The following is a 19,935-nucleotide window of genomic DNA, read 5'->3' as shown; positions in this document are numbered from 1 at the left end:
ATAAATTGACAAAATAATAATAATAATACTGCTTCCATTTGTATAGCACTGTAAAGAGTTTGTAGGACACTTTCATCCAAATTAAACATGTTATTTCTACACCAACCTATGTAATATTTATGATAATTTTTGCTATTTCTATCTTACAGATTAAGAACTTGAAGTCCTGGGGCTGGCCCTGTGGCCTAGTGGTTAAGTTCCCATGCTCTGCTTCTGTGGCCCAGGATTTCACTGGTTCAAATCCTGGGGGTGGACACGGCACCATTTGTCAGGCCATGCTGAGGTGGTGTCCCACATGCCACAACTAGAAGGACCCACAACCAAAAATAAATACATAACTATGTACTGGGGGCTTTGGGAGAAAAATAAAATCTTAAAAAAAAAAAAAGAACTTGAAGTCCTCAGAATCATGGCAATAGTTCTTACAATTACTTGGTCTAGACAATCTACATATGATGACATGATAGTTTTTGTTTTCAAATTTCTAGAAATGTTGTTGCATCCTGTAATAGAAAAGCATAGTTAAGTGACAGATGCAGGTAATGAGATATTTCTTTGTTTTTCCTACAAAATTGTGCAGCAGCAGAGCTATGGCAGGTTCCTCCATATAACACACTCCCACTTCCCCATTAGGCCCTCAGGTCCTGTCCAGCCTACTGAGTCCTATCACGTCATTAACAGGGGATAGAGATCATCTGTGGTCCAGGACCCCCTGGAGCAGGGAGGGTGGTGTCTGCTAGAGAAGAGCGTGGATGAGTCTCCATGAGTGATGCACTAGAGTGCACAGCCAGGAAACGCCAGGGGTAATCAGGCTCCCTCTGACAGCTGCTGTGGCTCAGGGGAGATTATGAAGAATTTTTGGGAGCTAATTGTAGAGATCTTAGTAGCACAAATGACAGAGAGGCAAGAAAGGGAGTTTGGTTACTGTGTGAGTCCCGCTGCCCTAATTGACCAGAATTCGCATGATCTATTCACCAGCAGGTCAGATGTGTAAGACACATGATAAAAGTGTTTCTGTGACCACTGTCCTATGATCTCAGAGAGAGTCTGATCTGTGCCCCATCCCAAGCCTAAAAATTGTAACAATGTTTCATTCCTTTCTTTGATCCCTGTTTCTCTTGAATATCTCTGAAATCTGTCTCCTTTGGTTTAAACGAGTTGGTTGTCCTTGGGAGGCTAATTGAATTCTATGCCCCACTGTTATATTTTATCCAAACCAACTATGTTATATATAATGTCATTTGTGACCTCCTCTGTTCCGTGAGAATTTAAGGAAGGTGGATTTGAAGGGAGATGAAGGGCAGAAAAAGGACATCTGAATATTGATCTAGTGATCAATGTGCAGGTTTCTAAAAACTTGACCTGAACTCGCTAAAATATCTGTCCCTATAGACACATCTTTAAACAAATATTTTCCTTAAAAATAAAAACATTTTATAGCAATAAAAGTGGAGGTAAGAAATACAAAACGATAAAAAATTTCCAATCACCTTCACAATCCATGATCGCAAATTATTGTAAGCCCTGTAATCTATGTATATAAGTTTTAAAAATAAATAGGTCAATAGAAGTAGTTTAAATAAATGTTTGTGTTATATTTCACACCTTCCTTTGGTTTTATAACATGTTTTCAGTTGAAATAGGATAAAAGGACTAAAGAAATTTAAAACATGAATCAAAGAAACCACAAAAAATATTAGTGCCTGGCCCCGAACTACTGACTTGCTGCGCGCAGGTCTATCTACAGCAGGGTTCAGTGTTGTCTCCCGACTGACCTGGCTTACATAACTCTCTCTGTGTCTGGTCTCTGGGTGTTGAACACTTGTTGTCTGAGGAATAAGTGACAGATGTAATAATGTGATTTATCATCTGATATTTTTTACAAGCAGTGTGACTCAGAAAAACACAGACCTTTTATAAAAAAATTCCTTTCATTAATACCTTTCTGCCCAATATTGTACCTATTCACCCGTGGTAAATGAAGTCAGTCAAAGAACATCCTTATTTCCAGTTCACCAATTCCTATATGTGCGTTTGGTTTCATTTCCATAATTTATAAAATAAATACATGCCCACTCACACTCACACACTTACACAGATAAACATACACAAACATTCTCCCCTTAAACACATTTACAAATAATTTTTGTAAAAACAGGAGAAACTACTGATAATCACATTGCCTAGGGATAATTGTTTAGTTTTTAAACAAGAAAGATGTCAGAGTACATATACTTTATAAATATGAAAGAGTATCATGATTAGAGGTAATGTCCCTTTCTATTAATGTATACTAATTGATTCAATCTATAACTTGCTAAGGGCTACTTAGCTTATATACCATTCTTTGTATCATATAAACCCTGATGTTAGGAAAATTTTACATACGTAATTTACCACAGCCAGAGTCTTCTTTAAAATAAATTCTAAGAAATAGCCTTTAAGAGCAAAGAGATTTGACTTTAAATAAAAGCAATTTGGCATTATCATAGTCAGAGTTTATATTATCTAATTATTACCACATATTATCATATATTTCATATATTATCACATACGTCCTGACTTTTGTCTAATAAACCCATAATATCATACAGATATTGAAAACTAGTGGTGATAAGTAAGCTTCTACAGTCCCATAGACACTGTTTCATTGAGTCCATACAAATTACTCACAATAGATTCCTGAATATAGTGCAATGAAACAAATTTCTCTGAAAAGATAATTCTCTCAAATACCCTTACAGAATGTTGTGGTGAGTTCATGTTAAAGTGACATTTACAAATTCACAAAATTAATGACACATAGACTCCTATATTTGTGAGAGACCACTCAAGTCCCACTTCTAAACAAAGGCAGGAGCTCAACAGTGATTGAGGGCAGAAGGGAGCAAATAAGAAGATTTGCTACATTAGGAGGTAATCTGTTTTATTTATATTGGCTGGGCACATGAACGTTTTAAGTTGGTGTGAAGTGAAAGTGATGTACCATTCCAGGGATCAAATAGATAATAAAGAAATTGGTGTCCCTTGACATTGTGTGACCTGGCAGCTTAGGGGGATAGTCTCTGCATTGCCCATTTATTGAGTAATATTTTATGGTGTGTGTGAGTCATTGCTGCACAAGCATAGGTTACTATGTGTACTTTAAATGCCTACCATTGATTGATGTTCTGAAAAAATGTACAATAATCATGCACATTAGATGTACATCTTGAGTCTTACTGCAGTTGTCACAAATATGTAAATGAAAATTTATGCAAACAAAAAAAAGTAAGACATGGAAGGGATGTACCAGATTATATATCCCAATATGTCAGGTAGTTTTGCATTTCTTATGAAACATCACCTGGAGTAAAAGGAAACATAGATTTGCAGTTACTTTTGTCTACTTGTTTATCTTGTTTGTTGTTACAGAGTTTCTCCCTGCTTTTAATAAAGCTAAAATATTAGGCAAATTTCATTTAAGTTAATATCTTTTTAATTTTTGGTAAAGTGATTTAGTGATAATTTTTAATGTCTTTCATCACGTATTGTTATTCTTTGTGTGATGATCCCACTGCTAAAACAGCAAATATGCTCCTGTAGGAGATATTGTTGGTGCAAATCTGAAACCTCCTAAGTAATTGCTAGTAATTTTCCACCTGGTAAACTCAAGAAAATGATATATTTGAGATGCCCAAGAGCTTCACTACGATTCTCTGCTTCTCTGGCACACATTTGGAGGAGGAGGAATCTTCCTTGGTCACCTTCTTTTGATTCTTTTCCATGCTCACTTTCCCTCAGGTGCTTCCCTTTCTCCAGGGATGCCAATTTCCTCAGGCTGCACTCTTTAGGCAGGATCCAAACTTAATCTTCACCAACATGGCTTCCCCTCCAGACAATGTAGTCTTACTCCCACTCCCCATTAAAGCCGGTGTACAGGTAACAATATTTTGCTGAAAACTGGATAACCTAAATTATTTCCCAAAGGATTTGTGTTGTAATAGAATGGCTTTCTTTAACTAAGGGGAGAAAATACTTACGGTAGAATTAAGACATCAGAGACAACAAGTGAGGAAAAAAACCTGTGTGCACATGGCTTTCCTGGTATCACTGGTGCACCTAACCATAATAGAACAGTGGCTGGCCTGATGGCGCAGAGGTTAAGTGCGCACATTCTGCTTCTCTGCAGCCTGGGGTTCGCCGGTTTGGATCCTGGGTGAGGATATGGCACCGCTTGGCAAAAGCCAGGCTATGGTAGGCGTCCCATGTAGAAAGCAGAGGAAGATGAGCATGGATGTTAGCTCAGGGCCAGTCTTCCTCAGCAAAAAGAGGAGGATTGGCAGCAGTTAGCTCAGGGCTAATCTTCTTCAAAAAATGAAAAAATAGAAATAAACATAATACTACACGAGCAACTGTGTACTTATAAACTCCTTCTTCCAGAAGTTGATCGTCTGGCCCTGAGGCATGGGCCATATCAAATAAATTCAGAGCATGATGACGCTACCAAGAAAAACTAAGTTCACTAATCTCCTTCTTTCAGATGTCAAAATTGACTTTAGTGAAGCTGTTTAAAAATGGAGTCAGAGCTGCCTTTCCAGAGACTGCATTGCTGTCTTCAACCTTGGACTCAACCAAACCTTTGGACTGGGCCAAAACAGCAATTGTTTGAGAAGTCAGGAGGAGAACAAACATCCTGATCACAAAGATTGATGATTTTGGACTTTCTGAAGATAAAATCAGTAGTCAATCAATGTTTAGGCAATACTAGCTTCTTCTCCCAATTCCAATTAAAACTGATTAATACAACGTCCATTTTTTGTCTCTAAAAGCCGCTAACTTTTATTTCCTAGTGGGACACTATGTGAGTTTCCATCTGAATCTGTGCCCCCTGAACTGCAATTCTTTCATTCCAAATAAAAGCTTTGCCTCTTAGACTGATTTCCATTTTGGAAGTTGACCAGGAAATGAGGAAAGCAGGGCCAGTGGATTTGTAACAACATCTCTTTTCTATAAGCAAGGTAGCGCTTTTTAGTAGCATAAAGAATAATCATTTAATAAAATATTCTATGAAAGTTGTATGTGTCATTAATTTTAAAAGAATATCTTGAAAACATAGCATACAAAAGAAGCTGATAGAAATTTAAAAAGTAGTAATGAAATCCTGCAATTGTTTACAATCTGGAAGTAAATAGTATCTGTTTTTAAAAAACCTTTTTAAAGTCATATATATATATATATATTTAACAAAAAAGTAGGTGAATTTTTTTTTAAAGATTTTACTTTTTCCTTTTTATCCCCAAAGCCCCCGGTACATAGTTGTATATTCTTCGTTGTGGGTCCTTCTAGTTGTGGCATGTGGGACGCTGCCTCAGCATGGCTTGACGAGCAGTGCCATGTCCGGGCCCAGGATTCGAACCACTGGGCCGCCTGCAGCAGAGCATGTGAACTTAACCACTTGGCCATGGGGCCAGCCCCCAAAAGCAGGTGCATTGTTTTTTTTTTAAGATTTTTTATTTTTTCCTTTTTCTCCCCAAAGCCCCCTGGTACATAGTTGTATATATTCTTTGTTGTGGGTCCTTCTAGTTGTCGCATGTGGGACACTGCCTCAGCGTGGTCTGATGAGCAGTGCCATGTCCGCGCCCAGGATTCGAACCAACGAAACACTGGGCCACCTGTAGCGGAGCGCGTGAACTCAACCACTCGGCCACAGGGCCAGGCCCAAAGCAGGTGCATTTTTGAAAATTAAAATATCTCTGCATTCTAACTCTGAACAAAAGACAGAAGTCAATGAGCATTGCAGAGACTGTCTGTGGACCCCAACACAAATTAATATCCAATATAGTAAGTGGTTCTGTATATTCTTTAAAAACTATATAGAAGCTAAAGGATCCTTGTTCCTGATACCAATTCAGCCTGGCACATATGAATTTTGTCTAAGATGAACATACTAGAATTAAACAAAAGGAATTCTCTCTTTTTTTTGTAAATTTACAAAGGCACCTATTTGCATCAATTTTCCAAGGGACACACGTTCATTTATTCAATAAATGCTTTTGAATGAAATCCTGGAGTCAAGCGTTTGTAAATAGCAAAGTAGAAATATTGGTGAACAGGACACCGAAAAGGTTTAAATTTACAAAACTTTGAGCTAGGGCAGGATTTTTTAAATTTCTTCTTATTTATTAACTACTTCTAAGTGTTATAATGGAATATTTGTAGGGTTATACTAGTGCCTAGGAGAGACACAAACAAATCTATTCTAATGCAGTAACACTACCTTCTGGATGATCATCTTAATTAAACTCATTTAAAAACAAATCGAAACCTTCGCAGGGTGAGTTGAATTAACTTGGGAGAAGGGGTTACTCTGATATGATATCTCACTGGATCATATTCATGAACAGAGAAGAGAGATATAAAGAGAAACTTGTTGAAAAATAGCAAAATAAAATGATTACTACTCTTCCTTGGCTTGGAGAAAAAAATAAGTTCAGAAATGGCTCCTCTCTACACTCAATTTAAGCATAAAGATAAGTAGTGGAAAATATATACACGGTGCTTCCGTGAGACTAAAAGAATCTGTATCAAAGTACCTGAAGTTTAGCTCTCAGAATCCTGAAAGAAACACTTTTGAGTGAAAACATGGTTTCACTCAGAACATAACTTAGGGTCAATTGCTTTTTTCAGGGAATCTTTCACGTCCTTATTCTTTACGCTATAGATCACTGGATTCAACATACGGATGACAACAACTATGTAGAAAACAGAGGCCATTTTGTCCAGGTCCACGGCGTAACTGGAGCTGCATCAAAACTACATGAATAGGACTGTGCCATAAAATATAGCCACAACAGTTAGTGGGAGGCACATGTAGGGATGGCTTGGAGCCTCCCCTCACTGAGTTCATTCTGAAGGTGGTAATTATGATGTAGCTGTAGGAGAGAAAGAGTGTAATGATGTTGCACCCAAGAACATGGCTACTATAAATGAACATCACTGTCTCATTGATGATTGTATCTGAGTTTGGACAATGTTAGCAAGAGTGAGAAGTCACAGAAAAAGTGATTGATACTAGAAATGCAGAAGAACAACTGAATTGTGTAAAAGGTGAAGATTGCCAAATATAGCAAACTTCAAATATACACAATGGCAACTCACTAGGTACAGACTCTCCTGGACATGACAGTTGTATACAGAAGTGGATTGGAAATAGCTGAATAATGGTCAGACTCCATGACAGCCAACATGAGACATCCCACATTTGCAAAGGCCCTAAAAAATACATCTGAATGACATATAAACTATACAGATTTCTCTTTTGCTCAGATAAGGAATCAGCCAGCATCTTGGCAGCAACAATGATGGAGTACCAGACATCACAGAAGGATTGCTCAGGAAATAACACATGGATGTGTCGAGCCTGGCATCCATCTTGATCAGCGGAATCATCCCTAGATTGGCAATCACAGTTATGCCATAAACCAGCAGAAAGAGCACAAAGAGCCCCTGCTGCACATCCTGTCTGTCAGAAACTCCTAGGAATATGAAGTCAGTAATCACGGTGCAGTTCTCAACAGCCGTCACTTAGATCTGGAAATCCCTGGTTGTGAAAGAAAGAAATGGAAGTGGAGGGTAACATCATCTTACTATCTTAATAGTTAAACTGCTGGTCTTTTCTATTTTTCAGTAAGATAGTGCTAGTATTGCATGAGGTAAACTGACTCCCTGGAAATCTATCCAGAAATCTACAAGTGATAATGATAATAATACCACTTACATTTGCATAGTACTGTATAGTGTTTGTAACACACTTTCATCCAATTTAAATGAATGATATTTCCATACCAACCCATGTACTATTTATGCTAATTTTTACTACAACTAACTTATATTGAGAAATTGATGTTCTCAGAGTTAAGGCAACAGTTTTTAAATTAATTGGTCCACATAACTCACATCTTCTGACATAATTGGGTTTCTTTCCAATATTGCAAAAAGGTTGTTATACCCTATAATAGAGAAGCATAGTTAAGTAACAGGTCCAAGTAATGAATATATTCCTTTGGTTTTTTCTCATCATCCACAGTTGTTGAGCAGGCAGAGATATGGCAGATTCCTGGATATAACATGCCTCCCACTTCTTCATTAAGCCACTCAGGTCCTATCCAGTTTCAATTAACATGGGACAGAGATGCTCTGTGATCCAGGACTCACCGGAGCAGGGAGAGTGTTTTGCTGGAGAAGAGAGTTGAAGGGTCTTCATGAAGAACGCACTAGTGTGCACAGGCAGGAACAGGCCCGAGCTAACCAGGCTCCCTCTGACAGCTGCTGTGGTTCGGGGCAAATTATGGAGGATGTTCGGGACCTAAATGTAGGGATTCTTGTAGCACAGGCAGCAGAGAGGGAAGAAAAGGAGTATGACTACTGTGTGAGTCCCTCTGCTCTAATTGAATAGAATCCCCATGATCTATTCACCAGCAGATCAGACGTGTAAGTCACATGATAAAGGTCCTCATGTGTCCACAGTCCCGTGGCACCAGAGTCATGTCTGAGCTGTTTCTCCATCGCAATCCTTAGATTTGTAATGTTGTCTTAGTGTTTATTTTGATGCCTATTTCTCTTGAATGTCTCTGAAATCTGCCTCCCTTTGGTTTAAATGAGTTGGTTGTCCTTGGAAAGCCAATTGGATCCTATGTCCCACTGTTATATTTTACCCAAGCCAATTATTTTATATATAATGTCATCCATGACCTCCTCTGTTCTGTGTAAATGTAAGGAAAGTTGACTTGAAGGTAGATGAAGGACAGAAAAAGACCATCTGAATAATGATCTCGTGATCACTGTGCAGGTCTCCAAACCCTTCATCTGGACTCATCTAAATATCTGTCTCTGTAGACACATTTTTAAAAATATCCTTTCCTTAAAAATGAAAATATCTTTAAAAAATGTTAAAGTATAGGTAAGAGATTAAAAACAAATATCTGACCATTTCCACAATCCTTACTTGCATTTTGCCTGCCATTTATGTATTTGTCTTTAAAATAAATATATTGATAAATTAATTAAAATAGAGTTTGTGTAATATTTCATACCCTCCTTTGCCTTTATAACATGCTTTCAGTCAAAAAAGGATAAAAGTACTAAAAATATATATAAATTATAAATCAGAAACACAGCAATAAATGTTGTACCTCACTCAGATCTGCTGACTTCTTTGTTGCATGCAGTTCTGTCTGCAGGAGGGTTCAGCATTGTCTCCTGGCTGACCTGGATTATATATCTCTGTGTCTGGTCCCTGGATGATAAACACTCAATCTCTGAGGAACAAGGGACAGATAAAATAATATTGCTTATCATCTGTTATTTATTATAGGCTGGGTAATAGAGAAAGAAATCAGGACATTTTTTAAAAATCTTACTTTTGTCCCTATCTACCTTATTGCTCAATGTTATACTTATTTAAAAACAGTAAAAGGACTACAGTAAATAAGAATCCTTTACTTGCAGCTCACCAATCCTTATACAGGTATTTCATGTTAATTCCAAAATGTTGAAAACAAATGCAAACCCATTCATGTTCACACACTTACACAGACACACATACACACACCCTCTTTCAACACATTCACAAAATAAAGATTTTTGTAAATATAGCAAAAACTTGACCATAATAACACTGCCTAGAAACAACTATATTTTGTTGTCTGTTAGGGAGTTTTTAAATTTTTTTTAAAAATTTGTCAGAAGAATATACTTTATATACATAAATGAACTTTATGGATAGAGGCAGTGCCTTCCTTTCTATTGAAGTACATCAATTTATTCAGTCTATCTTCTGTGAATGGCCACTTGCTTTACATAAAATCTTCATATCATAAAAACTCTGATACGAATAAAACTATACTTATGTACTTTATCATAGACAGGTCTTTCTTTAAAACAAATTTTAAGAAATGGCCGATAAGGCCAGAGATTTGACTTATATAGAATTAGGCCTTTTTATCATAGTCAGATATTTTATACTGTCTCATTATCACCACACATTATCATGTATGTTATATTATCACATATGTTCTCATTTGTCTCTAACAAACTCATTATATGATACAGAAATTAAAACCGAGAGATGATAAGTCAACTTCTAGGGTCTATTAGATATTAAATTTTGTTGAATCCATAGAAATTGTTTATAGTAGATTCCTGAAAACAGTCAATGAAACAAATTTCTCTTAAAAGATAACCACTTTAAATAGTCGAATAGAATGGTGTAGTGTGTTTATGTGAAAGTGACACTTGAAAATTTCCAAAATGAATGATCCATAGATGCCAAGATTTCTGAAAGAACTTAGAGACTGTTCAAGTCCCACTTCTAAACCAAGGTAGGATCTCAATAGTATTGAGGGCAGAAGGGTTGTCATATTGGGAAGTAATCTGTTTTATGAATGTCAGCTATGCACTGGAACATAATTAATATTGGTATGAAGAGAAAATGAGTTGGAGAGTGGTCACATTGCACAATTTCAGGAAGCAAATAGAAAATAAAGAAATTGGTGTCCTTTGATGTTGTGCAATCTGACCGCTTTGGGGGATAATATCTGTATTGTTCATTTATTGAGTAAAATGTTTTCATGTCTGTGAATCATTGCTGCACGTTCACAAGCATAGGCTGCTGTCTATTCTTTAAACGTCTACAGTTGATTAATTATCAAAAAATATACAATAATTACATACATTATCTGTACATCTTGAGTCTTAATGCAGCTAATTATTTGCCACAAACCCCTGGATGAAAAATTTTTGTAAATAAACAACAAAAAGAGTAAAATGTGCAAGATGTACCACTTTATGCATTCCCATACTTCAGGTAGTTTCATAGTCTGAAAAATCACCTTGATTAAACAGAAACATAGGTTTTACAGTTATTTTTGTTTACCTGTTTGTCTTTGTTGTGATGGAGTTTCTCCTTGCTTTCCATAAAGCTAGAATACTCTTCAGGCAAATTCATTTAAATTAGTATCTTAATTTTTAGCAAAGTGATTTTTCTGACACTTTTTAATGCCTTTTCATAATGTACTGCTATTCTTTGTATGATGATGCCGAGAGTAAAATATCAAATGGTCTCCTGTGGGAGATATTGTTGATGCAAATCTCAAAGCACATAAATAATTGCTAGTAATTTTCCATCAAGTAAACATAAGAAAATGATGTACTTGTGGTACCTAAGAGCTTCACTAACATTCTGTATTTCTCTGGTGCATATTTGAATGAAGCAGAGTGGTCCTTGGCCACCTTCTTCTGATTCCTTTTCATACTCATTTTCCTTCAGGTCTTCCCTGTCTCCAAGGATGCATATTTCTTCAGTCTACATTTTATTTAGATAGGACATAGACTTTATCTTCATAAATATGGCTTCCCCTCCAGACCATGAACTATAACTCACACACCCCATTAAATCTGGAGCATGGTTAGCAATATCTTGCTGAAAATTTCATAATCTAAATTACTTCCCAAAGCATTTGTGTGTTAATAGAGAATGGCTTTCTTTAATTGGGTGAAGGGACTTAAGAGACAATTTAAGACATCAGAAACAAACAAGTAAGAAAAAGATCTGTATCTACAGATTTTATGGTATCTCTGATGCCCCTAAACATAATAGTATATAGGCAACTGACTACTTATAAACTCCTTCTTCCTGAAAGTTGTTGTCCAGCCCTGAGGCATGCCATTATCATGTAAGTTCATGTATGATAATGCTACAGAGGAAAACCAGGTTCACTAAGTCTCCCCATTTCAGGAAACAAGAAAAGTGTTGCCTGTGGATTATTAACATCTTTGTTCTATAAGCAAGTCAGCATTTTTTAGTAATATAAAGGATAATAATTTAAAGAAATACTCTATGAAAGTTGTATGCTTTATTAATTTTACAAGAATATCTTAAAAATGTATTGTATACAAGAAACTGCTAAAGATTGAAAATTAATAATAAAATCTTGCAGCTGCCTGTAATCTCAGATAAATAGCCTTTATGTTTGGAAAAAAATCTTTAAAATTTTATATATATACAATATTTTTAAAGCAAGTGAATTTTTGAAAATTAACACATTCCGCATCCAAACCCTGACCAAAAAACAGAACACAATGAGCATTGCAGTGCCTGTCTGTGGGCCTTAACGCAAACTGGTGTCCAATATGATAGACGACCTGTATGTTTTAAAAAACAATATAGAAGTGGGGCCGCCCCACAGCCAAGCAGTGCTCCACTTAGGCGGCCCAGGGGTTCGCCTGTTGGGATCCTGGGTGCAGACATGGCACTGTTCATCAAGCCATACTGAGGCAGCATCCCATGTAGCACAACCAGAGGGGCCTACACGTAGAATACACAACTACGTACTGGGGGGCTTTGGGGAGAAGAAGAGAAATAAATAAAAAAGAAGGAGATAGGCAACAGATGCTAGCTCAGGTGAAAATCTTAAAGTAAAAAAAATACAAATGGATACTCACACGTTATACGTATTTTTTTTCCAAAAAAACCTATAGAGAAGTGAAATCATTCAGTTTTTGTCCTTTTGATGGATAACTTGCAAGCAAGGGATATATCGGAGTATATGTGGAAGCCATTTGGTTTAAAACTAATTTGGCCTGACCTTGTTTTTTCCACAAAGTGCTGACATGGCCCGCTGAGTATGCATTGTATATCTGCTTTAAATGTCAACAATGTCCCAAAGCAAAGAATGATGCCCTTAAAGGAAGGGATGTAGCTTCCTCCCATATTGGCATGAGTCTGAGGATAAGCATCTCTTCCCATAAGCTAAAGATTAATTAATGAATTTCTTTAACTCACCTTGTGATCACTGACCTTCTGTGCTGGCAAAGCCTGTTGTGACGGTAGTAAAAGAGATATTTTTGAATATGTGATTTATGTTCTCTGTTCTAAGGTGGTATATAGCCAGTCTGTATAAACTTCTTCTCCCTTAGTGGAAAAAATAAGTTCTCCTGGGCTATAGTCGTCAAATTGGCTCATAGTAAACTCACCCCAATTTTGATTTATAGATTGATTATGAATTATTTTCATCAACACTTTTATGTCTGGACTCTTTTTTTTTTTTAAAGATTTTATTTTTCCTCTTTCTCCCCAAAGGCCCCTGGTACATAGTTGTATATATTTTTAGTTGTGGATCCTTCTAGTTTTGGCGTGTGGGATGCCGCCTCAGCATGGCTTGATGAGCGGTGCCATGTCCACACCCAGGATCAGAACCAGCGGAATCCTGGGCTGCTGCAGTGGAGTGCACAAACGTAATCCCTCAGCCATGGAGCCAGCCCAAATGTCTGGATGTTTTTACTTGTTGCTATGTGTGAGAAATTCCTCCATGCTTTTGCATGTGGTGATAATTCATTCATTCTCTTTGCTGAGTAGTGTCCCCATTAACAAACATACAATAATTTGCCAAATTCCAAATAATGATACATTTTTGTACAAGCTTTGGTGTACCTACTCACTCATTTTTATTGGATATAAAACTAGAAATGAAATTTTAGGGCCAGCTATAATAGATCCTGCCATACAGTTTTACAAAGTTAAGTGTCATCAGTGTGTGAGAGCTGAATTTGTTCCACATTCACACAAGTACCTGACATTAATATTGTGAATCTTTTTCATTTTAGCTACTCTTTAGGTAAGTCACGGTACAGCATTGACATTTTAATTTTTATTTACGTGAATGGTAATAACTGTATAAAGATTTCTCTGAAGTGTCTGTTAATGTCTTAATGCAGAAAGGCAGGCAAGTTAGAAGAGTTGTCTTAAAAGCATTTCATGTTCCACAGCTCACACCTATACCTGATATCACTATTGTGATTCAGATCAAATCAGTCTAGAGATACAATGCAATTCTTTTGCATGAAGATGAAGTCACTCTTAGTCTTGTTTGTTTGTTTGTTTTTAAATATCTCCAATAGTGGGGCTAGGTTTACAGAGCAGGAGAATCATAGATGTAGGGACAGATATTGGCAATGGGAAAGGACCTTAGAGATACTGTAGTGTGAGGCCCTCCTTTACAGAAGGGGGCTGAGGTCTAGCAAGGAAGAGTGATATGTGAAACACCACAGTTTGTAGAGTTGTGTAGGACACCTGGTTCATAGCGTATTTCTAGAGAGGATTTTCCAAAGAGGTTAAAAGTTATTGCCTCTGGCTTTAACATGCAGCATCCTATATACAAAGTCACTGAGCTTACTACTGCTACATTCTAACAAATGTAGTCATACAGCCTACCACCAGTATGCATCTATCTGTCCACAGTGTTACATGATGTTGTATTTGGATGTAGGACCCTAGTGTATCATCACTATGTCATTATTATCTTTAGAGACAGATTTCAGCGCCAAGTCTAAAGGAAAGGAGTCCAGATATAGAAACATGTGTATCATATCAACCCACTTCATACATTTACTGGCAATCTATTTGGACAATAACAGTTTCCTTCAGTCCCTGGTGGAAGTGTGAGAACACTGTGATGTAATAATGCAGAGAGTGGACAAAAACGGTGAGAATTGAAGTAGATGATCTAGAATAGACCAAAGGTTTTGACATTCTATTTTCCCTATTTCTGTAGAATCCCAACATGGAACAGTTTGTTCAGGCCATTGGCTCCAAGTTTCTGTTTAGCCATGAATAAGGGGGAGTAGAATACATGACCACAAAATATGCCACTTTGGAGTGTGGATTATTTCAAGTTGAAAACAAGCAAGACCCAATACACTAAGGAGTGTTGTTTACCTTTCCTGTACTGCCTAGAAGAATTTAGATAGAGGATCTGAACCAGGAGAGAGGTGATACCAAAGATAACTTTTGATCAGAAAGATTTCTCTGCATGGCATGGCAAACATTCGTGTACAAAACACTTGCTCTTCTCATCTACCTGTGAATTGTCTTCCCCTCTTTGAACCCCAAGTCCCCTACCACCTTCTCCTCAGCTCAGGATGGCATATAAATCTCAATTGCTTGACTGTCTTTGGGTTTTGTGTCTTTGGGGATTTCATAGGTATGAGATTTGTTTTTCTCCAGTTAATGTATCTTATGTCAATTTAATTATTACATCAGCCAAAGAACCTAGAAGGGAAAAAGGGGAGAGTTTTCTGCCACTCCATGAATCTACTATGCAATATTCCAGTAAATGACTTTTCAAACTCTAATTCATAAATTCAGGAACATAGAGCCAACAATTAATCAAATTGTTTTTTCCTATTTTTAGACATACATTTATTGAGCTTTTGATACCTCATTTACTGGTTTTAAAATTCCCTTCTTGTTCATACTTATTAGATGTGATTAAAGGGGAAAATAAGCAGATCACTTTGATCTTTACATGATATTACTATCAAATATCATATGAATCGGAGATGTCATGGATATAGCTTCTGAATCAGTGGCAATCCACTGAACTTTTGTTTAGACTTTAATATATTTTAAACAATGTTTTCTACCATGTTGCTGCTATTAAGAAAGATTCACAAAAGTGTATCAGTAAATTGAGAAAATATGGCATAGGTAGAAACCCTTACAACAATTTTTATATGATATCATTAACCATAGATTTTTTCAACAACTATGTTTTCCCCTAATTTGTCACTATATCCCACAAATACCACCTTGAATAGCAGAGGAGGCTCTTGGTCTTTACTTCCATTTTGAAGTGCTTTCACACAGGGTATTTATAATTCCGTAAGGGGTGAAATTCTGATGGATAAGTAAGAATGTTATTGAATCTTGTGTGATCCTCCAGATATGTAGCTATGTTTTCTGCACAAGCTGCTTCCAGTGCTTTGACATCAGAAATCTTAAGGAAAGACAGATGAAGCAGAGCACATCAAGAAGTAGGCATATGAATGCTTTTTACTCCCTGGGTAATTAAAATGTCTATAGATTTATTACTTTAGCATCCACAATCACTTTATGTACTTTCTTAAAAGCTATAATATATATATACACAGGATACATATCATATTGCTCACTTAATTTGTTCTGACCGATATCTAATAAACAGTGAAAAATGTTGAGCATGCAGTTTTTATTCTCTATTTGTTTTTCCATTTTGTGTTCCAGATACATTGCAGGTACTGGATTCACAGGGATGATACACTCAGCCTTGAGCAACAATGCTTACAGTCTCATATTGGAGTCAATGGTCTAATCAACAGAATGAGATAAAAACGATGCTTTGAGGTAAATATTATTAATAAACCACAAATAGAACATTTCACCAGGACTAAGAAGGGGGAAAAGGGGAAGGAAAGCTGAGTGGAAGTGACTGAGTTCAGAATTTCAACTCAAGGATGTATTTTATCAGGACCCTCCACTCCGCTCTCTAGCCTTCCCATGTTGGACTTCATGTCCTCAAAGAAGGTGTTGTCTGCCCACTTCAAGATCTCTAATTCCCAGCCTCTCTGTCTAGAATCCTTTTTATCGTCACCATCCATTGCATCTGTGTTCATTGTTTAGATCTGAAACTGAATTTTAAAGGATATTTTCTTTATTGCACACTAGGTTGAGACATTTTGCTTGAACATAGAGTATCTTGCCATTTTACTTCTGGGTCACGTACAGTTTATTATAAATTATTTGTAGGATTCATTAATTAATGTTTTCCATTTCCACTACCTTATGGTATTATTAGTAAAGAAACTACTAGATTCACCATCAAATACAAATCATTTGCACTCATACCAGGTGCATTATAAACTCTAATAGCTCTTATAATAATTAAATTAACACGTAAAGCAAACATCAAACACATGAAAAATTGGCACACTAAAATGGAGATTGGAAAGTTTTCCAAAAATAGAGAGCACCTTATTTAAATTGAAGGCATATAATAAATTATAGCATATTTAGGAATCTCCAAAATATTGGTATCAATATGCTTAGTAAAATACTTATTGTATTCATTAAGGTGTTTGAAACAATGTTATAGTATAACTTAAATTATTTGAAAAACACAAGGGTATGTTTGTGGGTCTATATGTATACAAATACGTGTTTATTAATAGTATACACCTATTTACTTACAAACCAGATTTTATATTTTAGTTTTCTTAGGGACTCTTTCATATGCTTACTCTGTAGGTTATAAATCAGTGTATTTAACATTAGAATCACAAGGATGTAAAACAATTAGGTCATTTTGTTTTGATCCAGGGAGAAAGAAGAGCATAGTTCTCTGGAAAATTACAACAGCAGTCAAGTCAGAGGTGCAGGTAGAAAAAGCTTTGAACCTCTCCTCAGCAGAGTGGAGGAGCTTCAAGACTGATAGGATAATATACCAATAAGAGACAAGAACACCTGAAATGGTGCTCAGCTCAACGAAGCCGAAAGGTTAAATATCACTAATTCATTGACCTGAGTATCTGAGCAAGAGAGAAATAGGAGAGGAGGGATATAACAGAAGAAATGGTTAATCTCATTTACCCACAAAACGTAAGTGGAATGTTAATGTTGTGTATATCAAAGCATCTGTCATTCCCACCAGATACATTCCAGCCATGAATAGGGAGCACAGCTTGCTGGACGTGTTGAGTATATAGCGTAAGTTGTTGCTAATGACCCTGTACCTATCAAATGCCATTATTGCCAGGAGTAGACACTCAGAATCTGCAAAAATACAGAAGATGAAGAATTGCAGAGCAGAGCCAATGACGGGAATTTATTTTCTTGGCAAATAAGTCCACCAGAATCTTGGGGCTCAATTGCTGTGGAATACTAGAGGTCACACAAAAGAGGTGGCTGAGGAAAAAGTACATGGATGTGTGCAGCTGAGAACCCATTATAGTTAAAATGACCACTCCAAGTTTTACTAGGAGATTAATGAGATAAACAACCAGAAACATGGTCAATAGGGTCACTTTCATCCCAAGGTTATTGGTAATTCTCAAAAGAGAGAATTCAGTCAAGGAAGAACAACTTTTTCTGGGCCATTCTTCTTTGTTTTTATTCTAAAATGTGACAAAAATGATCCAGAAAATGATAGATCAAAAAAATTTTTTTATGTAATACAGATTTGTTTCTGTAAGTTGTCTTTCTTACCATCAGAAAATAGAACGTGTGACTTTTAAAGAGATGTTGTCTTATGAAAAAAACAAAAATATCTGGGATAGAATGTTGATAATTTTTTATTCTGAGTATATATATATCATTCCTGAAACATGTGATTCATCTTGGCTTCTGTCACCCAATGTCAAGTAGTAGATTTGAATAAAGTGAAAGCTCATTTTAGATCCAAAATAGTATAAAAGAATAAACAAAGTTAGTTAGAAATGGCCAGAAGATACTGGGCAATACATATTTGACAAAAAGGATCACATTTATTGCGTTACTCAAGAAATAGAATTGATTTTATCACTGACAATGATATTACATATAAGTTACTAAATGAGAATTTTAATGGTATTGTTTCTGGTGTATGGCATCTTTAGTGTTTACTGAAACATGAAAGACATTTTATTGAACTATTCTATCACTCTTCCCTACCTGTTTGCTAGAGCGTTTATAACCCATTTGGATGACTGACCTTTGCCAAAAGACAAATCCCCTGACAAGTCAAAGAGAAGTGATAAAAAGAAGTGGGGGACTGGCACTGTGACCAAGTGGTTAAAGTTTCACACACTCTATGTCAGTGACCCAGGGTTCACGGGTTTGGATCCCAGGTGCAGACCTACTCTACTCATCAGCCATGCTGTGGCAGGGTCCCACATGCAAAGGAGAGGAAGACTGGCACAGATGTTAGCTCAGGGCAAATCTTCCTCAAAAACAAAAAGTGGAAAAAACAGGCTATACTGCATAAATTTGCATCTCTTTGGATTTTAAGTTGACTTTTCCATTCAAATAATAATGGGAGGAGGAAAAATAAATGTCCCTGATACGTAGGATTCCATTTTTTCTTTAAGTATGAATTATGATTGTATGTGTGTATGTTGATATATGAAAATCTGAGTGTGGATGGTGATCTGATTTTTTTTCTGGACTTAAATATTATGGCTTATAGTCCATTTGGACCTGGATTTACATATATTAGTATTCATAATGTGTTATCTCTATTATTATTTGAAAAAGACAAAAAAATCTTAAACTTACATATACAATATCACTTGCACAGTGAGACAAAGTAATGATTTACTTATAGACCTTGATTAAAATATTAGTAAAAATCTTTAACCTTATTCACATGATAAATGAGGTCAATAAATTTCATGAAGGTCTAACAAAGAAATATTATTGTTTGGCTATTCAGTTACAGAGTTTAACAAAGTAAGCAGGTATAAAATGATTCATTTCCAAATTCCTTAATACTTAAAATTGCTAATTTTTCAAAATAATAAGGTTTTCCCCTCATATTCTTTAAACGTATCCATTTGAAACCCTACCTGAAGTGAGTAAGACTTTCTGTTCTTATCTCTGGTAAATGAACAACAGGCAGATTGTGTTTTATTTCTGCCTGGTGACTGTTGAGACTTAAATCTCTAAACCCTCTGCCTTCTCTCTTCTGTGTTATGAGAATGTAATCAACTAGATTTCTGGTTCTGTGTTTTCTCCTGTGAATGGTGCAACAACTTTAGCAAAAGCTGAACTTTTAAGTCTTCATTTTTTCACCAAATTCATCAATGATAAAATTTATCAGAATTTATTATAATGCTGTGAAAGAGGACTTGAGTGGAGCCATATTCAAACAGAACCTGAGCCAGCATTTCAGAGGAATTGCCTTGCACATGTTATTTTCTTTATCTTCCAAACTGGACCAATTCCCTAGCATTCCAAGAAATCAGTAAGGGCAAAAATATTCTGTTTGTAAGGACTGATGAAATTGGACTTTGCTAATAACCAAATTGCTAACCAATCAATGATGTACAAATCTAGCCTCACCTCATCTAGCTCCAATGAACTCTTCTTTAGTACAACTTACCTCA

At 36.2% G+C, this 19,935-nt stretch overlaps 1 protein-coding gene across 26 annotated transcripts in view; it reads right to left on the bottom strand.

Annotated features, from left to right (window-relative positions):
- OR5W1G (olfactory receptor family 5 subfamily W member 1G) overlaps positions 1 to 19,935 on the bottom strand; it is a 180,376-nt gene that overhangs the window by 63,178 nt on the left and 97,263 nt on the right. For 14 of the 26 annotated variants that reach the window (XR_011423917.1, XR_011423910.1, XR_011423909.1 and 11 more), the window contains one exon: positions 9,174 to 9,299. The exons of 6 other annotated variants lie outside the window; for them this stretch is intronic. Coding sequence is in view for 4 of the 20 variants with exons in the window: in XM_070229581.1 (XP_070085682.1) it covers positions 9,175 to 9,299 (125 nt within the window). In the remaining 16 variants the exon portion in view is untranslated. Of the gene's footprint in view, positions 1 to 5,995; positions 7,583 to 8,196; positions 8,363 to 9,173; positions 9,300 to 19,935 lie in introns of those variants that run through there. 6 more of the 26 variants (XR_011423918.1, XM_070229582.1, XR_011423915.1 and 3 more) reach the window with 4 other exon arrangements.

This window comes from Equus caballus, chromosome 12, assembly GCF_041296265.1.
Source record: "Equus caballus isolate H_3958 breed thoroughbred chromosome 12, TB-T2T, whole genome shotgun sequence".
Taxonomy (NCBI): Eukaryota; Metazoa; Chordata; class Mammalia; order Perissodactyla; family Equidae; genus Equus; species Equus caballus.
This window is presented reverse-complemented; position numbering and strand designations above follow the sequence as displayed.